General features: G+C 41.2%; 1 protein-coding gene across 5 annotated transcripts in view; it reads left to right on the plus strand.

Moving 5' to 3' along the window:
- The window catches only part of tenm1 (teneurin transmembrane protein 1), a 539,174-nt gene that overhangs the window by 55,974 nt on the left and 460,190 nt on the right, over positions 1-23,010 (plus strand). For 3 of the 5 annotated variants that reach the window (XM_067997123.1, XM_067997125.1, XM_067997124.1), the window contains exons 2-4: positions 6,752-7,012; positions 11,327-11,330; positions 22,141-22,159. In XM_067997123.1, the coding sequence (XP_067853224.1) occupies positions 6,752-7,012; positions 11,327-11,330; positions 22,141-22,159 (284 nt within the window). The remainder of the gene's footprint in view (positions 1-6,751; positions 7,013-11,326; positions 11,331-22,140; positions 22,160-23,010) is intronic. The other 2 variants (XM_067997121.1, XM_067997122.1) reach the window with 1 other exon arrangement.

A 23,010-nucleotide genomic window follows, 5' to 3' on the forward strand; every position in this document is an offset into this window, starting at 1 on the left:
AAGAGTGGTAATGTGTGAGGGTGAGATGAAGCATCTGATTTGAAGTATTGCATATTGATTGCAAGAGTTTGTTGGTAGATGGGTGATATGAAGGGTGGTGGCGGGGGGTGGGGGGTGCAGTTTTGTGCGTGGAGCAGTGGATGAGGCTGGTGGTGCAGTTGGTCGGATATGCCACTTGGCAGTTGAACTCACTCACCTTGACCACTCTTGTGAAATCATTTGAACTTCTTCCTGCACTGCATCCATATGCATGGTGCGATACTCCTGGCATTTATCTCATGCATGACTTCCTCCCACTGCCTCTTAAGTACTTGTCTGGAGGGCCTCCTGCCCCTCTGCAGATAAAGGATTCCCCTACATGCCTCCACCTCTTCCACCAAGGCCGCAAGTGCACCATCCTACAGCACAGAGGTCATTGCCAAACGATTTCCAGCTCTTCCTTCAGTCACAGTGCACCTTGAGAAGTATAAAAGAATGATTATCACAGGTGTGTCTTGATTGGCCAGTGCAACAAAATGAAATATTTTAATGTGGTAGAGCTTCCTTTAACTCAGTTGGAAGCCACAAGGAGTTGAAAATCAATTATATCCTGCTTAATTCAATATTAATGTTACTCTGATAGTCTAACTATAAATCTGGAAGGAGGAGCAAAGTTAAACTCAAGCATATGGGATACTTGCCTTTATTAGCCGAGGCATAGAATATAAGAGCAAGGAGGTTATGATGGAGCTGTATAAAACACTGGTTAGGCCACAGCTGGAGTACTGTGTGCAGTTCTGGTCGCCACACTACAGGAAGGATGTGATCGCTTTGGAGAGGGTGCAGAGGAGATTCACCAGGATGTTACCAGGGCTGGAGCGCTTCAGCTATGAAGAGAGACTGGGAAGATTGGGTTTGTTTTCCTTGGAGCAGAGGAGGCTGAGGGGGGACATGATTGAGGTGTACAAAATTATGAGGGGCACAGATAGGATGGATACTAAGGAGCTTTTTCCCTTCGTTGAGGGTTCTATAACAAGGGGACATAGATTCAAGGTAAAAGGCGGGAGGTTTAGAGGGGATTTGAGAAAGAACTTTTTCACCCAGAGGGTGGTTGGAGTCTGGAACTCACTGCCTGAAAGGGTTGTGGAGGCAGGAACCCTCACAACATTCAAGAAGCATTTGGATGAGCACTTGAAATGCCATAGCATACAAGGCTACGGACCAAATGCTGGAATATGGGATTAGAGTAGACAGGGCTGATGGCCGGCGCGGACACGATGGGCCGAAGGGCCTCTATCCGTGCTGTATGACTCTCTGACTCTATGACTCTATATGCTGTCTGATTTGTTTGTTAAGTGTATAATAGCCAGTTACTTCTGAATGTGCCTGACAAATTTAGGAAGCCCTGGTAACTGTTTTCAGGAGTATTTTAACAAGCTGAAGTTTTCAACAAGTAGAATTGAGTGGAGTGGAGTTGAACTACATGGCGTTAAGTTGAGTTAGTTAGAACCCTCAGTGGAAGACAGATGAGACTGGTTGGCTTTTGCAGTTCGAAAAGAATGTAAGATAAAGCCTTGCATATAGAAGTTAATGGCAACAGAATTGCTTAGCATTTAAATTGTGGCCTTTTATTGTTCTGGTCAATACAATATATTCTGTAAATATATGTGTATTGTATTACAGTTATATATTCACTTGTTTATCTTTTGTTCAATAAATTTACTTGTATTTACTCCATTTTGAAGATGGAAGAAAATTCCTATGGAGACCAATAAATCCAGTTGGTAAAGTAATGAGCAGAAAGGTTTTCTGGTTGTGACCTCAGGATTGCTATCAGAAACTTACCTAGATATTAAGACAGTAAAAATACTCCCAAGACTGTAGGGCGCTAACACTCACCCATGAGAGCAATCTAGAAATTCAGAAACTTAAGTATCCAAAGACACGCCAAAAGACCCAAAATTATAAAAGGCCGGTTTTCTTTGTTCCCTCAAACAAAATCATGTTACATGAAATCACTAGTGGTGGGACAAAATGTCAAAGGTCAGCATGTATCTGAGGAAGAGGACGGGGCCAAGGATAAATCCTTTGGGGACGTCCAAGGTAAAGGTTTAGGGTGGAATGAGAAGCCATTGCGAGAGATGTTACGGCTATGGTCAGATAGGCAAGATTGAAAGTAAGCAAGGGCATTACCACCAAACTGGGCAACAGAGAAGCATTGGAGGAAGATGGTGTGATTGGCCATGCTGAAGGTGCAGAGAAGGTAAGGAAGAAATGCACCATAGTGCTAGAGAATATTGCTTGTGAATTTGGTTAGGGCTGTTTCGGTGCTGTGGCAAAGGCAGAAACCAGATTGGAGGGATTCAAACAGGAAGTTGCGGGAAAGGTGGGCATGGATCTGGGAGGTGATAATACGTTCCAGGTCATTGGAAAGGAAAAGAAAGTTGGAGATGGGGCGATAGTTAGCAAAGACAGAAGGATCAAGGGTGGGTATTTTGAGGAGAGAAGTGGTGATGACAGCTTTGCAAGAAAGGGGGACAGCGCCTGAGTAGAGGTAGCCATTTACACTGAATGCTGCTTCAACATCACGGCTGTATTTGACCAAGTATAGCACCAAGGAGCACTAGCAAAACTGAAGTTAATGGGGGTCAAAGGGAAAACACTCCAATGGCTGGATTCCACCAATACCTTTAATTTATTAGAGTTCTTTGAGGAAGTAACAAGCAACATGGATAAAGGGGATCTGGTGGATGTGGTGTACTTGGATTTCCAGAAGGCTTTTGACAAGGTGCCACATCAAAGACTACTACATAAAATAAGAGCTCATGGTCAAAGGGGTAACATATTAGCATGGATAAAGGATTGGTTAGCTAACAGGAAACAGAGAGTAGGCATAAATGGGTCAATTTCAGGTTGGCAAGATGTAACGAGTGGAGTGCCACAGGGATCAGTGCTTGGGCCTCAACTGTTTACAATCCATATCAATGACTTGGATGAAGGGACCAAATGTATGGTTGCTAAATTTGCTGATGACACAAAGGTAGGAGGAAAGTAAGTTGTGAAGAGGTCATAAGGAATCTGCAAAGGGATATAGATAGGTTAAAAAAGTGGGCAAAAATTTGGCAGATGGAGTATAATGTGGGAAAATGTGAACTTGTCCACTTTGGCAGGAGGAATAGAAAAGCAGTATATTATTTAAATGGAGAGAGATTGCAGAACTCTCAGGTACAGAGGAATCTGGGTGTCCTAGTACATGAATCACAAAAAGTTAATTTGCAGGTACAGCAAGTGATTAGGAAGGCAAATGGAATGTTGTCATTTATTGCAAGGGAAAATGGAATATAAAAGTAGAGATGTTTCACTGCAGTTGTACAGGGCATTGGTGAGACCACATCTAGAATACTATGTGCAGTTTTGGTCTCCTTATTTAAGAAAGGACATAATTGCTTTAGAGGCGGTTCAGAGAAGGTTCACTCGACTGATTCCTGGGATGAGGGGGTTATCTTATGAGGAAAGGTTGCACAAGTTGGGTCTGTATACATTGGAGTTTAGAAGAATGAGAGTTGATCTTATTGAAACATATAAGTTCCTGAGGGGACTTGAAGGGGTAAATGCTGAGATGATGTTTCCCCTTCTGGGAGAGACTAGAACTAAGGGACACAATTTAAAAATAAGGGGTCTCCCATTTAAGACGGAGATGAGGAGATTTTTTTTCTCTCAGAGGGCCGTGAGTCTGTGGAACTCCCTTCCCCAGAAAGCAGTGGAGGCAGGGTCATAGAATAATTTTAAGACTGCGTTAGATAGATTCCTGATTAACAAGGGAGTCAAAGGTAGTCGCGAAAGTAGGGTTGAGGTCACAATCAGATTAGCCATGATCTTATCAAATGGCAGAGCAGGCTTGAGGGGCCGAATGGCCTACTCCTGCTCTTAATTCATATGTTCGTATACCTGATGCAAAGGTAAATGGCCATAGTTGTCAAAGGCCTGTCACCACTGAAGCAGGACATCACTGCAGGAGTTCCTCAGGAAAGCATTCTTGGTCCAATCATCTTCAGCTGCTCATTAATGAGCATCCCTCAAGAATTAGGTCAGAAATGTGACTGTTTATTGATGAGTTCACAGAATTTAAATCCATTCACAACTCCTCTGATAATGAATAAGCTCATGCCAGCCTACAACAGCACCTGGATAACATCCAGACTTAGGCTGACAAGTGGCAGATAACATTGATCCCACATAAATGACTGTCTCAAACAAGAGAAAGCTCAACTACCTCCCATTGACCCTCAGTGACACCATAATTGCCAAGTAACCCACCATCATCATACTGAAGGTCACCATTGACCAGAAGCTGAACTGGGCTAGTCATATCAACATCATAGCTACAAGAGCAGGGAGGAGGCTGGGTACTCTGTGATGAGTGACTCACCTCCTAACCCCTCAAAGCCTTTCCACCATCTACAAGGCCCAAGTCAGGAGTGTGATGGAATACTCACTACTTGCCTGGATGGGTACAGCCACAGTGTCACTCAAAAACCTCGACACCATCCAGGACAGAGCAGTTCACCCTGGACTCGATATCCACCACCGCCATGACTGGTGCACTGTGGTTGCGGTATGTACAATCTGCATGATGCACTGCAGCAACTCACTTAGTTAAGTTAAACTGCACATCTCTCCCCTGCAACCTCTCCATACCGTTCACCTGACGAAGGAGGAAGCCTCCGAAAGCTTGTGGAATTAAAAATAAATTTGTTGGACTATAACTTGGTGTTGTAAAATTGTTTACAATTGTCAACCCCAGTCCATCACCGGCATCTCCACATCATGACCAAGAAGAAAAGAAGCTCTCTAGAAAAGAGAAAGTTGAGGGGTGACCTGATATAGGTCTTTAAGATTATGAAAGGGTTTGATAGGATAGACGTAGAGAAGATGTTTCCACTCGCGGGGGTGTCCAAAACTAGAGGCCATAAATATAAGATAGTCACTAATAAATCCAATAGGAAATTCAGGAGAAGCTTCTTTACCCAAAGAGTGGTTAGGATTTGGAATTCACGAGCACAAGGAATAGTTGAGGCTAATAACATATTTATGGGTTGTTTCTGTGCTGTACATTCTATGCAAAAGAGCAGCAATGCTGTGGGGGCATCATCACTTCCAAGTTCCCCTCCAAGTCACAACATCCCTACTTGGACATACATTACTGTTCCTTCACCAAAAATTTATCAGGATCCTGGAATTCCCGACCACAAGGACTACAGCGATTCAAGGAAAAGGCCCAGCATCACCTTCTCAGGCCAATTATTGATGGCGAGTAAATGTGGCCTTGCTCGCGATGCCCATATCCCAAGAAAGAAATGAAAAGAAAATGTCAGCAAGCAGGGGAGCCAGGAAGGGAATTTTGGTGGTCAGGAGTTTAGTGGAAATTGGGTTGAGAGAGCAGGAAACTAGCCCCATGAATTAATATTTGGGTTTATGCCTCTTTAATTTTATCACAGGTTGCAAATGTATTATTTTCTGAAAATGACTGTGCACACAATGTCTCACTGAAATACTACAGTAACTTCTGATTATTGACAAACTGCATCCACATAAGATCAATGCCTTAAATCCTGTTAAGAGAAATATTATTGTCACCTCTAATTATTGGTCCATTTATCTTGAATCAACTATTTAATGATTTATAAGTAAAAATTTTCTAGTTAATTATTAAATGCATGCTCTTGACAGTGTAAATAAAGTGGATTATGAATTTAGTTCTAAAAATAAATAGAACACCTAACCTTTCTCTGTTTCCTCCAACCATCAAGATGATAAGTGTACATTCATATTCCCCACATTCACCTGTTGCCTTACAACATAATATTTTGGCCTGGGCTGCTACTGAGCCACAGAGATTAGCAAGGATCCAGGATTGATTCTTAGTAACTCAGTCTGTGCTGAGTTATCTGGCCCTCATCCAGGCAATAGGGGTGTTATGATTAGCCCAGTGCTTCCAAGATAGGAATAAGAAAAATCAGATATAGCTTCCGTTCCTGTTTATATCCAGTGTCACCTTTTCAGGTCTATGGGGACTGGGACTAATTGGATAGCTCTTTCAAAGAGCCGGCATAGACACAAGAGGCCAACTGGCCTCCTTCTGTGCTGTCAGATTCTATGATTCTACCTGCTGCAAAAGTGTTCATATTTGAATGTTGGGAGTCAGCTGAAGTCCACTATTGGGACAGGTTGCCAGCACAAGTGATTGCGGCCTGGACACTGGACTAATTTAAGATACAGCTAGATTCAATAATGGGAAGATGGTGAGGTTGGTATTCTGGAAGGATGAGATCAAATGGAGCAAAAGGACCTTCATCGTTGCAGCCAAAAAAAAGTTGAAATGAGGACTGGATCAGTAATGGACTACCTGAAATGATTATGGGAAAGCAGTGTGCTATAAAAGTTTGATGTAAATGGGCTACATTATGGCATGTACTGGAATGATTTTATATCATATATGTTTCAGCTAACAAAAGGAGATTTCTATGCAATGATTCAATAAACCTCTTTAAAATTTTGATGCGTGTATGCCCAGTCAACGTAGTGCTAATTTTATTCAGTCGAACTGTAGAGATTGTCCTTAAAGCCTTCCAGTTAGATAGGTTGAAAAGCAGCTCGTCATATTGTCCTGTTAACCTGTCTTCAGATACATTCTTTTGATAAGCTCAGTGTCTGACTCTCTCTCTCACACACTGTCTCTCTCTCTCTCTCCCTCTCCTTTTGTTTCTTTCAGCATTGGAATTCTGTGAAGCTCCACCGGTGTTGTGTGGTGGATATCAGACAGATATGTGTGATCCTTCCCAGCACGGATACCCTATGATAATAGGATCTGATGTTGATACCGAGACGGAAGGGGCTGCATCTCCAGATCACGCTTTAAGATTATGGATGAGAGAAATCAAATCAGAACATAGCTCCTGTCTCTCGAGCCGTGCGAATTCAATGCTTTCCCTCACTGATACTGAACAGGAAAGGAAGTCTGATGCAGAAAATGGTAAGGAATTAAACTAAGCAGTTCTGTAAAATATTGTTTTGCAGTGACATGTCTTCAGGTGACATGAAATTCAATTACATATGCACATTAAGAACGGAGGTATTTCCAGTGGTATTGTAAGGCATGGTTTAGTTTAACCTTGTAGAGCAATTCATTGCATGAATATTATAATGATAGGATTCCTGTCCTTATCCAGCCACTCCTGTGTAATAATTCTGCAGTATTATGTATATAATTTACAAAACACTATTTGTACATCCAAAGCTTTCTGTCAATTGTTACATTTCTAAGATCTTGTACAGTTTTACTTTATCATCATCAGTTACAGAAATTCACACATGATGGACGTTCCAATGTTTTTGTAGCAGAGCAAAATATATTTTGCAACATCAAGTTTGAATGTGAGCCATAGAGTTGTCTGGGTCTTGACTGCAGGTACAATACTTCACTGGCACTATCTACATTTTTTTATATATAAAAAAGGAATCGTTCACAATTCGATTCCAGTCCCCAGTGAGCTCAGAATTGCATTTGTATTTTTGAAAATGTTGGAATTTTATAATAAAACAATGAGGAGGGAATGAGGCAAATAACCTCAAATTCATTGTCTGTCATGGTTTGTTTTCATCCAGTCCTGCGTCTCTGAGTAGAAAGGTAGGGGAAGCACGGGGAATAAATATGGTGACAATTCAAAATATTTATAGAAGTGTCACTCCTATCTAAACTGCACGAAAAATGTTAATCTTTTTCAACAGCCATGTGCTTGACAATGATCAACATCTGAGTTAATACCAATCTTAAAAAGTGCATAAGTGTATGTTGAAAACCAAAAAAGGTATTCAATCTTTCAAGGAATTTATTGGAAAGTTGAATCTCTTTTTCCAGCCTTGCTGATCGAATGGCAGACTATCTTAGGTATTCTTGTAAAACAATACAGAAGTCGTGATTTTAACCCCGCCCACCCCCAGTGGAAACCAGGCAGTCATGCAGTTACAGTCGCCCGTGGGACTTAGCCAGTGAGGTCCCACTAACTTCCCTGAAGGTTCTGTTTTCAACGTGAGAGATCATTTTAACCTAAACCACCCGGTGGGAAACTGACCGGATCGGTTGCTCGTTTTACACCCCGCCTGATTTTACTTTGCATTGATGTCATACATAGGTATGAGGGGTGAGTTGCCTAAGGTAGATTGGGAAATTAGATTAAAAGATATGACGGTAGATAAACAATGGCAAATTGTCAACGGATATACATTCCCTTGAGAAATAAAAACTCCATGGGAAAAATGATCCAACCCTGGCTAACCAGAGAAGTTAAGGATCATATTAGATTAAAAGAAAAGGCTTACAATGTTGCCAAAAAGAGTAGCAAGCCTGAGGATTGGGAGGGTTTTAGAAATCAGCAAAGGCTGACTATGAAATTGATAAAGAGGGAGAAAATTGAATATGAGAGTAAACTAGCAAGAAATATAAAAAAAAATGATAAGAGTTTCTACAAGTATATAAAAAGGAAGAGATAAGCAAAAGTAAATGTGGGTCCCTTAGAGACAGACAGGAGAAATTATAATGGGGAATAAGGAAATAGCAGAGACGTTAAATAATTACTGTGTATATATCTTAACAATAGAAGACACAAAAAACATACCGGAAATAATGGGGAACCAAGGGTCTAATGAGAGTGAGGAACTTAAAGTAATTAAGATTAGCAAAGAAAAAGTACTGAAGAAATTAAAGGGACTAAAACCTGCCGAATCCCCTGGATCTGATGGCCCACATCCTAGGGTTTTAAAAGAGGCGGCCGCAGAGATAGTGGATGCATTGGTTTTGATCTTCCAGAATTCCCGAGATTCTAGAACGGACCCTATGGATTAGAAGGTAGAAAATGTAACCCCGCTATTCAAGAAAGGAGAGAGAGAGAAAACAGGGAACTATAGGCCAGTTATCCGGACATCAGTAGTAAGGAAAATGCTGGAATCTATTATTAAAGATTGAGTAACACGGCACTTAGAAAATCATGATATGATTAGGCAGAGGCAACACAGTTTTATGAAAGGGAAATCATGTTTGACAAATCTATTACAATTTTTTGAGGGTGTAACTTGCAGGGTAGATAAAGGGGAACCAGTGGGTGCAGTATACTTGGATTTTCAAAAGGCATTCGATAAGGTGCCATACAAGAGGTTGTTACACAGGATTAGGGCTCATGGGGTTGGGGGTAATATATTAGCGAGGATTGAGTATTGGATAATGAGAAGAAAACAGAGAGTAGGAATAAACCGATCATTTTCGGGTTGGCAGGTTGTAACTGGAGGGGTGAGGTGCCGCAAGGATCAGTGCTTGGGCCTTGGCTGTTTACAATATATATCAATGATTTGGATGAAATGACCGAGTGTAATGTACCCAGGTGTGCTGCTGATACAAAGGTGGGAAAGTAAGTTGTGAGGAGGACGCAGAGTCTGCAAAGGCATATAGACGGATATAGATAGAGGGATATAGAACTAGCCGTGCCTCTAGCCAAACTGTTCCAGTACAGTTACAACACTGGCATCTACCCAACAATGTGGAAAATTGCCCAGGTATGTCCTGTCCACAAAAAGCAGTACAAATCCAATCCGGCCAATTACCGCCCCATCAGTCTACTCTCAATCATCAGCAAAGTGATGGAAGGTGTCGTCGACAGTGCTATCAAGTGGCACTTACTCACGAGTAACCTGCTTACCGATGCTCAGTTTGGGTTCCGCCAGGACCACTCGGCTCCAGACCTCATTACAGCGTTGGTCCAAACATGGACAAAAGAGCTGAATTCCAGAGGTGAGGTGAGAGTGATTGCCTTTGACATCAAGGCATCATTTGACCGAGTGTGGCACCAAGGACCCCTGGTAAAATTGAAGTCAGTGGGAATCAGGGGGAAAACTCTTCAGTGGCTGGAGTCATACCTAGCACAAAGGAAGATGGTAGTGGTTGTTGGATGCAAATCATCTCAGTCCCAGGACATTGCTGCAGGAGTTCCTCAGGGCAGTGTCCTTGACCCAACCATCTTCAGCTGCTTCATCAATGACCTTCCCTCCATCATAAGGTCAGAAATGGGGATGTTCGCTGATGATTGCACAGTGTTCAGTTCCATTTGCAACCCCTCAGATAATGAAACAATCCATGCCCGCATGCAGCAAGACCTGGACAACATCCAGGCTTGGGCTGATAAGTGGCAAGTAACATTCGCGCCAGACAAGTGCCAGGCAATGACCATCTCCAACAAGAGAGAGTCCAACCACCTCCCCTTGACATTCAATGGCATTACCATCGCCGAATCCCCCATCATCAACTTTCTGGGTATCACCGTTGACCAGAAACTTAACTGGGCCAGCCACATAAATATTGTGACTACAAGAGCAGGTGAGAGGCTGGGTATTCTGCAGCGAGTGACTCACCTCCTGACTCCCCAAAGCCTTTCCACCATCTACAAGGCAAAAGTCAGAAGTGTTATTGGATACTCTCCACTTGCCTGGAAGAGTGCAGCTCCAATAATACTCAAGAAGCTCGACAACATCCAGGACAAAGCAGCCCACTTGATTTGCATCCCATCCACCACCCTAAACATTCACTCCCTTCACCACCAACGCACCGTGGCTGCAGTGTGTACCATCCACAGGATGCACTGCAGCAACTCGCCAAGGCTTCTTCGACAGCACCTCCCAAACCCCCGACCTCTACCACCTAGAAGGGCAAGGGCAGCAGGCACATGTGAACAACACCACCTGCACATTCCCCTCCAAGTCACACACAATCCCAACTTGGAAATATATTGTCACTGGGTCAAAATCTTGGAACACCCTACCTAACAGCACTGTGGGAGAACGTTCACTACACAGTCTGCAGCGGTTCAAGAAGGTGGCTCACCACCACCTTCTCAAGGGCAATTAGGGATGGGCAATAAATGCTGGTCTTGCCAGCGACACCCACATCCCACGAATGAATAAAAAAAGTGAATAGGTGAAAAGGTATAATGTGGGGAAATGTGAAATTATTCACTTTGGTAGAAAGAATAGAAAAGCAGAATAATGGGTGTCCTTGTACATGAATCACAGAAAGTTAACATGCAGGTACAGCAAGCAATTAGGAAGGCAAATGGCATGTTAGCCTTTATTGCAACGGTGTTGGAGTATAAGAGTAAGGAGGTCTTGCTGCATTTATATAGGGCTCTGGTGAGACCAGACCTGGAGTATTGTGTATAGTTTTGGTCTCCTTACCTAAGGAAAGATATACTTGCCTTAGAGGGGGTGCAACCAAGGTTCGCTAGAATGATTCCTGGGATGAGAGGGTTGTCCTATGTGGAAAGTTTGAGTAGAATAGGCCTATATTTTCTGGAGTTTGGAAGAATGAGAGGTGATCTCATTGAAACGTATAAAATTCTTAGAGGGCTTGACAGGGTAGATACTGAGAGGTATTTCCCCCGGCTGGAGAGCCTAGAACTAGGCATCATAGTCTCAGGATAAGGGGTCGGCCATTTAGGACCGAGATGAGGAAACATTTCTTCACTCAGAGGATTGTAAATCTTTGGCATTCTCTACCCCGGAGGTCTGTGGATGCTCAGTTGTTGGGTACATTCAAGACTGAGATTGATGGATATTTGGACACTAAGAGGATCAAGGGATATGGGGATAGGGCAGGAAAGTAGAGTTGAGGTAGAAGATCAGCCATGATCTTACTGAATGGCGGAGCAGACTCAAGGGGTCGTATGGTCTACTCCTGCTCCTATTTCTTATGTTCCTATGTTCTTATAAAAACTGGTGAGGTCCATCCATAAATATACAGATTGAGCTGTGATAAAGTCATTTTAAGCTGAGGCCTGTGCAGGAAGCCATTGTGGCGTTCCCGCCAGGCCAATCTAGCAGGAAGGAGGGTTGGTGCCAGAAGAGGCCCAAAAAGGTAAATGTTTTTACTTTTTTTAAATTATCTTTTGGGACCAGGAGTTGCAGAGAAAGATCAGGCTTGCACCCCCCCCCAATTCTCCCGATTGCGATTCACTCCCGAACCCCCTCCCAGCCACTTACCTGAGTGCTGGGGAGTGTTTTTTCAGTCTCCATTCAGCGGCCTCGTACTGCGCGACATTTTCCTCCTTCCAGCTGGCCAGCTGCTGCTTCCCACCAGTTTCTGGCAGGAGACTGACGGGACCTGTTCAGATGAGGACAGGGAGTTAAAATCTCTTCGGCCTCACACTCCAAGGTTGGGATGGTTTGCTGCCCGCTTCCACTTTCGCCCACACGACTGCTACCCATGGTAAAATTCGATAAATTTGAAAGGAAAATTAGTTCTGATTGTGCTTAAGGTGACTCACCATTGTACTAAATGACTGTGCAGCACGTGGTATAGCTTCATGAGTTTGAAATTTTACAGGTAGGCTACCATTATTTTATTTTAAGATGGAGCTATGCCATTTTCTCCTTATTCAGTGATTACCAACAGCCTGAAATAAAATGACAAAAAACTGTGAGTGCTGGAAATTAAAACAGAAAATGCTGCTAATTCGTAGGAGGCCATAGGAGAAATTTCAGGTTAACATTTCTGGTCGGTACACTTTTTCAGAATCCTGATGAAAAATGTCGACCTGAAAAATTAACTTGTCTTTTTATTCGGTTGCTGACTGAACAGCTATGTATTTCCAGCAATATTTTTATACCAAGTACTTGGAGTTTGATTTCTCAACTATTTAACTTCCTGCAGTACTATGTTAATGATAATGTCATTCAAATATTCCTTTTTAAAAGGCTACAATTTTTGATTAGCTAATCCCATAACAGATCCTAATGGATATAAAGTATTTATAGAACCAAGAGATTTAAGTGACCACCAAAATTCATATTGCAAAGCTCTGTGGAACTAGATGGTAATTGGTGCAAATTTTTTTAATATTTATGAAATTATAAACCTATTCAAATCCAAAACTTCAAACGTATGACGTTACTATTTAAGTACTTCATTTAGTTAAAAATTATGCCAAAACATTAGGTGGTTACTGGGGTATGAAAATTTTATTACATCACATTAGGAGCTAATATCCTTAAGGGTCCTAACTGAGCTGAGTTTAGCCATCTTTATTCAGTTCCCAGTGACTATAAATCTAAATCACAAAACCATCCATAATTTAGCATTAACTTGGTATTTTTACAGAGAAAGTCCCATAGGAAAATAACCTGTCCCACACATGGATAAGAGCAGATTTTTCCAACTGCTATCCTGGTACAGGACTGGCTATATTGCCTGTTCAAATACGACAAGGACCAAATCAATATCAATGCATGTTATTTTTAATGAAAAATGTATTTTTTACCTTTTTTTGTTTTGGGAGATATTCAATTTATACATGTCGTAATATTTTCAGCCAATCTTTTTAATGAATAAAGATTCAGGATAGATGTAGCTCAGAAAGTTTCAAATGTATTGTTGAAAACAGCTCCGGCAACCTCCACCACCACAGTTTGTACTGGGCTGGCAGGTCACTAACTCACTTCTGGAGCTGGATTTTTCTCCACTATACCATGCAAAATTGGGTGGTATAGCAGAGGAAAATTGGGCTCGGAAGGCCTCTCTACCATCTCCCCAACCTGATCTGAATTTTCCACCTCCTGTCTTAGCCACCTATTTACCATCCTGCCACAGGTAACCGACAATGGGCAGGTGGGGCCCAGTAAACCATCTGATTTCTCTCTCCTTTAAAATTTTCATTCTCTACTGCCCCTTTCAAGCCTCATCCTAATTTTCTCACTGAAATATCCTCCCTCCTTTTCTCCCTCAGCCTCTACACTGAGCGACTCCTCATTCTCAATGATTTCAGTCTCCATCTCAACTCACCTTGCCCTCTCTCCTCTGAGTTCACTGCTCTCCTGTCCTCCCTTGATCTCTCCCTCTGTATAAACTCTCCTACCCATATTCACGTCCATCCCCTTGACCTTGCCATGTGAAGAGGCCTCTCTATTCCCATTATCTCGATTATAGACAAGGTCATTGCTGATCACTTCCTCGTATTCCTCATTACTCCTATCCCTTCCAACTCCATACCTTCTGCATTAGCCCTTGGAAAAACTCTCCTTGAAGTCACTTACAACTGTACTTTCAATCTCCCAATTGCCTAGGCTTTGGCCTTCCAGTCACCACAATACATCTGAAGCTGTTGATCTGCTCAATCCCTCTCTCACCTCCACCATTGATGCCCTTGTCCCCAGTAAAACACTTACTCTCTCCCACCCTGGTTGTTCTCTCAGGTATGCCCCCATTTTGCTCCCTCAAGTCCAAGTACTAGCTTAGCCAGCCATTGTCACATCTGGCTGCACCACTGTCGAACTTTGCTCTTCTCTGCCAAAACTGTTCACTACTCTAGGATCATCCTGGAATGCAAAGATCACCTCTGGCTTGTTTTCTCCACTTTAAACGGTCTCCATAAACTGCCTTGCCCTGACCCCTCCGCCCTCATGTAGTTATTCATTTAGTCCCATTTCCCATGCTCGTTTAATTTTTTATTTTTCATATATTTATCCACTTTGTTTTTAAAAGCTATTATAGTTTTTGCTTCCACTACTGTTTCTGGTAGGGCATTTCATGTCCTAAAAAAATTGCTACCTGTTCCTTCCCCATTCACAAAATAATTCACTCTTCTATTCCTTTCAAAGTTATATCATTTGGTATATATTTTCTCTCATTTTTTCTTCACTTACGGTTTTTCCCAAAATGGGCCACCTTACATTTTTTTGCATTAAATTTTATTTGATATCTATCTATCTAATCTACTAACCTGTCTCTGTCTAACCAAAATTTTATGTGGTCCTCTTCACAGCTGACCATACGGCCAATTTTGTACCATTGGAGCAGGAGAAGGCCATTTAGCCCCTCAAGCCTGTTCCGCCATTCAGTGAGATCATGGCTGATCTGTGACATAACTCCATATACCCGCCTTAGCCCCATATCCCTTAATACCTTTGGTTAAAAAAATCTATCAACCTCAGATTTAAAATTAACAATTGAGCTAGCATCAATTGCTGTTTGCAGAAGAGAGTTCCAAACTTCTATCACTCTTTGCATGTAGAAGTGTTTCCCAACTTCACTCCTGAAAGTCCTGGCTCTAATTGTTAGGCTATGTCCCCTAATCCTAAACTCCCCAACCAGCGGAAATATTCTTTCTATATACCCTATCAGTTCCCCTTAATATCTTGAAAACTTCGATCAAATCACCCCTTAATCTTCTAAATTCCAGGGAATACAGCCCTAGCTTGTGTAATTTCTCCTTGTAGTTTAACCCTTGGAGTTCAGGTATCATTCTCGTAAATCTAGGCTGCACTCCCTCCAAGGCCAATATATCCTCCCTAAGGTGTGGTGCCCAGAACTGAACACAATACACCAGTTGTGGTCTAACCAGGGCTTTGTATAGCTGTAACATAATTTCTACCCCCTTGTATTCTAGTCCTCTAGATATAAAGGCCAGCATTCCATTCGCCTTTTTGATTCTTTTCTGTACCTGTCCATGACATTTTACTGATTTATTTACATGGACCCCTAAGTCTCTTTGGACCTCCACTGTTTTGAGCTTTTCACCATTTAGAAAGTACTCTGATCTATCCTTTTTCGGTCCAAAGCGGATGACCTCACACTTGCCTACATTAAAATCCATTTGCCACAGTTTTGCCCATTCATTTAATCTAATAATATCTCTCTGTAATTTTATGCTTCCATCTACACTGCTTACAATGGACACAATCTTTGTGTCATCGGCAAACTTGGATATGTGGCTCTCTATCCCATCATCTAAGTCATTAATAAATACAGTGAATAGTTGAGGCCCCAACACAGATCCCTATGGGACATCACTAATCACATCCTGCCAATTTGAGTATCTGTCCATTATGCCCACTCTCTGTATCCTGCTGCTCAGCCAATTTCCTAACAGGTCAATAATTTGCCTTCAATTTCATGAGCTTCAACTTTAGCTAACAGTCTCTTATGAGGGACTTTATCTACTGCCTGCTAGAAGTCCATATAAACAACATCCATAGACATTCCCCTGTCCACTACTTTAGTCACCTCTTCAAAACATTCAAACATTCATTCGTCAGGCATAACCTACCCTTCACAAATCCATGCTGGCTCTCTCTGATCAGCTGAAAATTTTCGAGGTGTTCAGTCACTCTATCATTTGCAAATTTTGTTTTTATACCTCTTATATCCAAGTCCAAATCATTTATATATATATATACATAAAATGAGCAGTGTTCCTAACAGTAACCCCTGAGAGACACACTGTTTACATCTCCTGCAGTTTGAAAAACATCAATTAACTACCACTCTCTGTTTTCTGTCATTTAGTCAGAATCCTATCCATGCTGCTACATTTGCTTTTTAATAGTTTGCTTTCATTTTAACAACACACCTCCATTACACCACTTATCAGATATTGTTTTGAAAATTCACATACACAATGTTCACTGCATTTCCTTCATCCACTCCATTATTTCCTAAGGAATTCCATTACTTTTGTCAAACACAAGTTGCCTTTTAAAAATCTGTACTGGCTGTCCTTAATTAAGCCATGACTTTCAAAATGAATTTCAGTATGAATTTTATCCTACATTATTGCCTCTAGAATGTTACCCACTATTAATCTTAGACTGGTCTATAATTATCTGGTTTATCTCATTCTTCTTCAATATAGGTGTTATATTGGTAATGCTCCCGTTCTCTGGCACAACTTCCATATCTAAAGATGTATGAATGGGTGGTCAGAACCTCTGCTATTTCCTCTCTAACTCCCTTCAGCATTCGAAGATGCTTGCCATTAGGGTCCAGTGCCTGTTCAGCATTGAGCTCCACCAACTTTTTTAGTACTACTTCCTTATCTATGGTTATCCTATCTAATTGCTGAAACTCCTCCACTTGCACTCTTTCATTCCCACTACCATACTCCTTTATTCTCATTAGAATATTTCCTTTCTTATCTCTAATTTGTCCCTTTCTTTTGCTTTTTATTTCCCTTTATGTTACCTGCTAGTCTTTCTTTCTAATCGTTTTGCTTCCCTTCTCTTTTCTTCATGATGCTTGATTTGGTTTTGAATTATTATTGTCATATGCCTCTCTTCTAAGTCGCATTTTAATTTTAATTTCTCTACTTATCCAAGGAACTCCAACTTTTGCTGCACTCTCTTCATTATGTGCGAATATGTTTGGTGTTTATCCTAATCCTATTGTTGGAAGTGTACCCTGTTTATCCATTATCTTATCTGCCAGTTTTTCTTTCCAATTTTACTGCCTAGTTCCCCTTTTATCTCATTGAAATTTGCTTTTTTTCCAATGATGTACCTTATCTTTGACGCTTTTTCAGTTTGTATATCAAACTTAATTATGGTCGCTGTTCCATTGACATTCCCCTTACCTTTACATTGTCTACTTGCCTCACTTAATTTATTAGAACTAGATTCAGCACTGCCTCCATTTATGGACTAAACGCAAACTAATCTAATTTCGAAAGCAATCCTGGACACATTGTAGAAACATTTCCCCATCTTTGCTGGTTAAATTACTTTTACCCTAGTGTATCTTTGAATAATTAAAGTCATCCATTATTATGGCCCTGTTGTTTCTACATATTTCTCTCATTTGTTTGTCAGAATTATTTCCACTGTTTGGTGGTCTATAATAAACTCCCAATAGCATAACAGTTCTCTTCACTGTACCATCCTTTATATCATCCTTATGTTCCAATGATGTAATGGAATATTTGATTAATGTTGCTACCCCTCCTTTTTCTAACTACATCTATCTCTCCTGAATATTTTTTAACCAGGAACTTTTACCTCCCAGTCCTGCCTTAGTTTAAGCCACCTGGTCGATTTTCATCTTTACCACCAGGGCATTAAGTACTGCTTGTGCAGGACGCAGAAAAAAATCTCTGCCAGTGAGGATCGCACATCAATAACAGAGCCCCCCCTGATTTTCCTTCCCTGAATATGAATGGAAGGAAAATCTGGTGTGTTCTGTAAGAAGCATGCATTCTTCCCTGCTAGATTTTCATTTCTGTGTATTGTCCAGGCGATGCTTAACACTCAGGTGGTGAAGACAAGAAATCTACCCCAATGTTTCTGTGAATGCTATTATATCATGCCCCTTTCCCTAATGCAACATGTGCCTGTGGTTCATCAGTTTTCACCCACCTACTTGGCCTCTCAATATAACTCTCTATACCTTCTCTCCCCTGAACACATTTGTACTATCTGCCTCAATACCATTCTCTGAGAAATGATTTCTGACATCTGATTAGCCTTTGCAGTAAAAACAACTTCTGGCTAACTTCCTTTGCTACCTTCCTAATTTTTGACTTAACTTCCTAGTTATTTGACCCTCTTGTCATTGTGACCAAATCTGTGGTGGATGTAAATAGAAACTGACGGTTATTAAACATACATGGAAAATCAATTTCTAATTTCAAAGTTAATACAACAACATATAAGTAAATAAATAATGAGGTCAGAATCTTGTGGGGGGGGTGCGCGATCTCCGACTTTCACCCGAAATGTGTGCGAGGTAGGTGGAGGGGCAGGACTGGCAGTGCCACTCATTGTGGGAGAACGGGAAATAGGCTGGCTCTCATGCTTGGCCGGCCAGGAAGGCTGGACCGGGGCTGGGAAGATGATCACGGGGTTGGGGGGAGGGGCTTCGCATGGGCAGGCAACAGGCCGGAGTTTTTTTGTGGGTCCAAGATGAGCATTCCTGCTCCATTTAAGGACTGCTGATTAAGCTGCTCGATGCTTGGTACAAACGGGCAGAGTATGCATGGCGCATGCTCTGCCCATTTGTACCTGAAAATTGCAACCGGGGTCTTACAAATGATTTAGGACCCTGATTTGTATATTTAAGCGGCCTCTCAGCAGAAACTGGCTGCTTGCCCATTTACAGGACCACCTGAACGTTGCATCAGATGGATCTTGGACATCAATGGTGCACCTGAGGCACCCATCTCTTTTTCTGGTCAGAAACAGGCAGCTGACAGTTAAAAATTGCCCCCTTGGTGTCTGGTTTGCATGTTATAAAATCTCCATACAGTATGCTCCAAAACAGGCAGGTGGTAACCCTCGTGAATGCTGCAATTTTCAATCATGTTGGAAGATCCACACTGCAAGATGATGGGTCTTGGATTGTCCTCTAAAAAGAGGTGATTTCCCTATTTTCTTTCTCTAAGAACTTAATTCTTTCATTTGTGGTGATAGTCTTTAACCCTTCACGTATTGGTTTTGCAGCTGGTGCCTGTTTTCCTTGGTTTTGGAGGTTTGTGTTTGATTCGTGATGGTCACGTGATGGATATGCATCTGAGTCTCTGCCACTGCCTTGGATTCACTTCCTGCTTTTGCACTAACCATTTGAGATTATTTTATTTTGTCTATCTTGCTTCTCTGCCTCTCTCTTGTTGGGTCTATTTATTCCATACATTATGCTGTGAAGGCATGGAGGAATGCAACCTGCTCCCAGGTCTGTACTGATGATAATCTTGATCCAGCATTCTTGAATGTGAGCAAATAGTCTGGGATAAAATTCCTGCTGATTGTCCTTCCTTATCTGTGAGAAAATGACAGATGTCTGTTCCTCTTTCAGACACCCAAATGGGTACTATCTGGGATCACGTCATGGCTCAGCAGTAAATAACTGAGCTATACAGACCAGTGAAGATCTGAGTTTCTATTGCTGGTCAATGCTGATTTCACAGCCAGGACAGTGGTAGGAGCACTGCAATTAGCTTCGGTGCCCCAGGCTTAAGGAGGATTGAAATTTGCCAGAGTCTGACTCCTGACCACCTCTGATAGAAGTGCAACTTGTGGGTGTCTGGTGAGAACAGACACTGGTTTGGTTGTGATGGTGGTCAAATATCCTGCTTACATTCACTTTCTAGGCTCACGCATGAATAGAGACCACTTGTGGAAGGTACCAAATGGTCACCATACCCCAGTAGGAGGCAAAGTCCTCAGGACAGGTGGACAGGAGAGAAAATTGATGGGGGGAAAAGTCATCATATTTGTGAGCAAATAAAAATAATACATTTCCATAAATACATCATGATTTAAATCACTCAAATCACACATTTGTATGTAAAATCGTGATAAAAATGATTTTTTGTTAAATTAAGAAAATGTCTCATGAAGACAGAGTACCTCTTTAAATTTTTTAGAACCTTTAGAATCTGATTGATCTTCCCTGTGATGTGCATTATGTTCCACTGACTGTTTCAACTGGTTTTATATCTAAAGAATGTTAATTATTTTTGTTTTGACTGCATTGTTGCCTCACGTTGTGATGATAAATACAATTGTGAACATCTAGAAAATGAATCACTGTTCACCGGAGGCTGCCACAAATAGCCAACTTAGAACAGCTTGTCCCATTACTAAAACAGTTGCCCAGTTTAGCTTATTTTATATTGGTCTTGGTCTCAAGCAGCCAGCGGCTTTGTTGATTGTTGCTCTGTATTGGTTCAGCATTGAATCTAATATGTCTCCCGGATCTCTTTCAACCTCATCCTTAGCTATTCCAGTAATTCATGGAGTACGTGTGTCACCCATTTATCCTTCCTTTGTGTAATACTTTACACTTCTCTGTATTAAGTTTTATCTGCCATTGTTCAGCCCACCCTCATATTTTGCTTAGCCCGTTCTGTAATTTCTGGCCCGCCTCCTTCATTGCTACAACCTCTACTGATTTTGGTACCATCTGACAATTTGATGAATTTGCATTGAGTTTCTGGATCCAAGTCATTAATGTGAGTTAGAGACAGCAATTGTTCCAATACTGAGCTCTAGTGTACCCCACTCAGTACGTTCCCCCCACCTTGACATTACCTCTCTAATCAGTGCCTGTTATTTTATACCCTTCAGCTAATTTCTTATCCATACCCAAGTTTTGCCCTTAATCCCCACAGCTTTGAGCTTAATTAGTAAACTTTTTTGTGGAACTTTATCAAATGCCTTTGGAAGTCTAAGTTCATAACGCCATAACGTTTACCATAGTTGACTTGGGTTGTCACTTCCTCAAAGAAGTTTAGGACTTTGGTCAGGCAGGATCTTCTCCATCTAAAGCCACCTTGACTGCGGTTTACTAAGTTAGTGCTCCACGCAAATACCTGAAATTTTCTCCTTATCAATTCCATTATTTTACATGGAACTGAACTAAAACTAATGGGTCTTTCTTTGTCTGTCTGTTTTGTCACCCTTTCTGAATATGGATACTGAATTAGCCTGTTTCCAATCCGCTGGTGACTCTCCAGTGTCCGTTGACTTCCTCGTAACGCTGACCAGTGTCACGTAAATCCACCTCACCTGTCTTTCTCAACACTCTGGAATAAAAATCATCCATCCCTGGGGATGGATTTGTTTTAAGCCTTTTCAGATTGACCAGGACTTCCATCCCATTAATATCCAAGTTTTTTCCAAGGGCGAGCTTATTGTTCATGTCTTCCCTTTTGAATACTTGGAGGAAGTAATCATCCTCGGTTTCAAGTCCCTTTACAACTTTTAATGTTCTCACCAGTTTTTTAAAGTCTATTTGCATACACTGCAAATACTGATGTGGTATGCCAACTCTTGCCTCAGCTGACCCTGAGATCTTCCTAGTTTAGATGGTTCAGAATGACATCAGAAAAAAACAGATAAACAGATTATTATTGTGACTGCCATCTTCTTTGCTTAAATTAAAGCTGAAGTACATTACTTTTTATGTCTTTAGAACTATAGAGAAAAAAATTCCAATTACAAAACTTCACATCTTTTTCTAGATCTGATCCAACTCATTGAGCAGATCAATTTTTAGTTTTGGTTTGGCCATGATGCACCACATGATAAAATATGTTGGCAACACTTCCGGTCTAGACTCAGACGTATAGGGATATATTTTCTTCTTTACATAGAATTAAATAGAATTTACAACACAGAAACAGGCCATTCAGCCCAACAGGTCTATGACAGTGTTTATGTTTCTCTCGAGGTTCCTCCCACCTTAGTTCATCTCATCCTATCACCATATCCTTCTATTCCTTTCTCCCTCACGTACTTATCTAGCTTTCACTTAAATGTATCTATGCTTTTCGCCTTAACCATTGCTTGTGGTAGCAAGTTCTTACCACTTTGTGTGCAAAGATGTAAAAATTTATTTCACTAACTGAGAGCTTGGTAAAATTATTTTTCTTTAACTTAGTACACAGAGGAAAATATATCCTGGAGAATGATCATTTGTCTCCATATCTCAACTGTACCACAGCAAAAGTCAGCAACTGCAGGAGAGGGGAATAGTGAACTTATTGGGTATTGAAAAGAATTATGACTTCCAGATTAAAATAATTGTTCAAATAATGATCGATTAATACTATGAAAGTATCAGTGTCTGCAGCAGTGATATCATATTTCATCTGACTGTGGGTCTCCTGTATGAAGAAAGGTTGCCCGTTCAATTGATTGATTTGAAGTTTCAATATATAGAAAAACAAGTGTTAAGAGCATCAACCCAAGTATCACAGCATTAATAAGCAATTCCCAAAGTCTTATTAATGACTGTAGTGATAAATGTCAAGCCTTAAAAGAGGAAAAAGGGCCATTGTCTTCAGAGAAAAACTTTTTTAGTCTACTTGTAAACATAGGATGCAGTGATGCAAATGTCACCTAGATGCATGATCGCCCATCTGTGTGAGATGCAATCGTGACATGAATGGCTCATAGTTCTTTTCTCTTTCCAAACAAAAAAGTTTACCCAAGTTCAAGAAGAAAATTCCCTTTAAAACAATTTGCACTGAGCTTTTTAATTGTTGGAGGGTTCAAGGAAAGCCTCAGAATTGCCTAATTTTCACAACCACCATTACCCCTTCCCCTTGTACCACTGCCTCTTTACCAAAGTTGATGGAGTACAGAAGAAACTGGTAATATTCATTTATAGAGTAGTGGAGGTGAAAATTCTGGACGCATTTAAGAAATAATTGGATGATGTGA

This window comes from Heptranchias perlo, chromosome 15, assembly GCF_035084215.1.
Source record: "Heptranchias perlo isolate sHepPer1 chromosome 15, sHepPer1.hap1, whole genome shotgun sequence".
Classification (NCBI taxonomy): Eukaryota; Metazoa; Chordata; class Chondrichthyes; order Hexanchiformes; family Hexanchidae; genus Heptranchias; species Heptranchias perlo.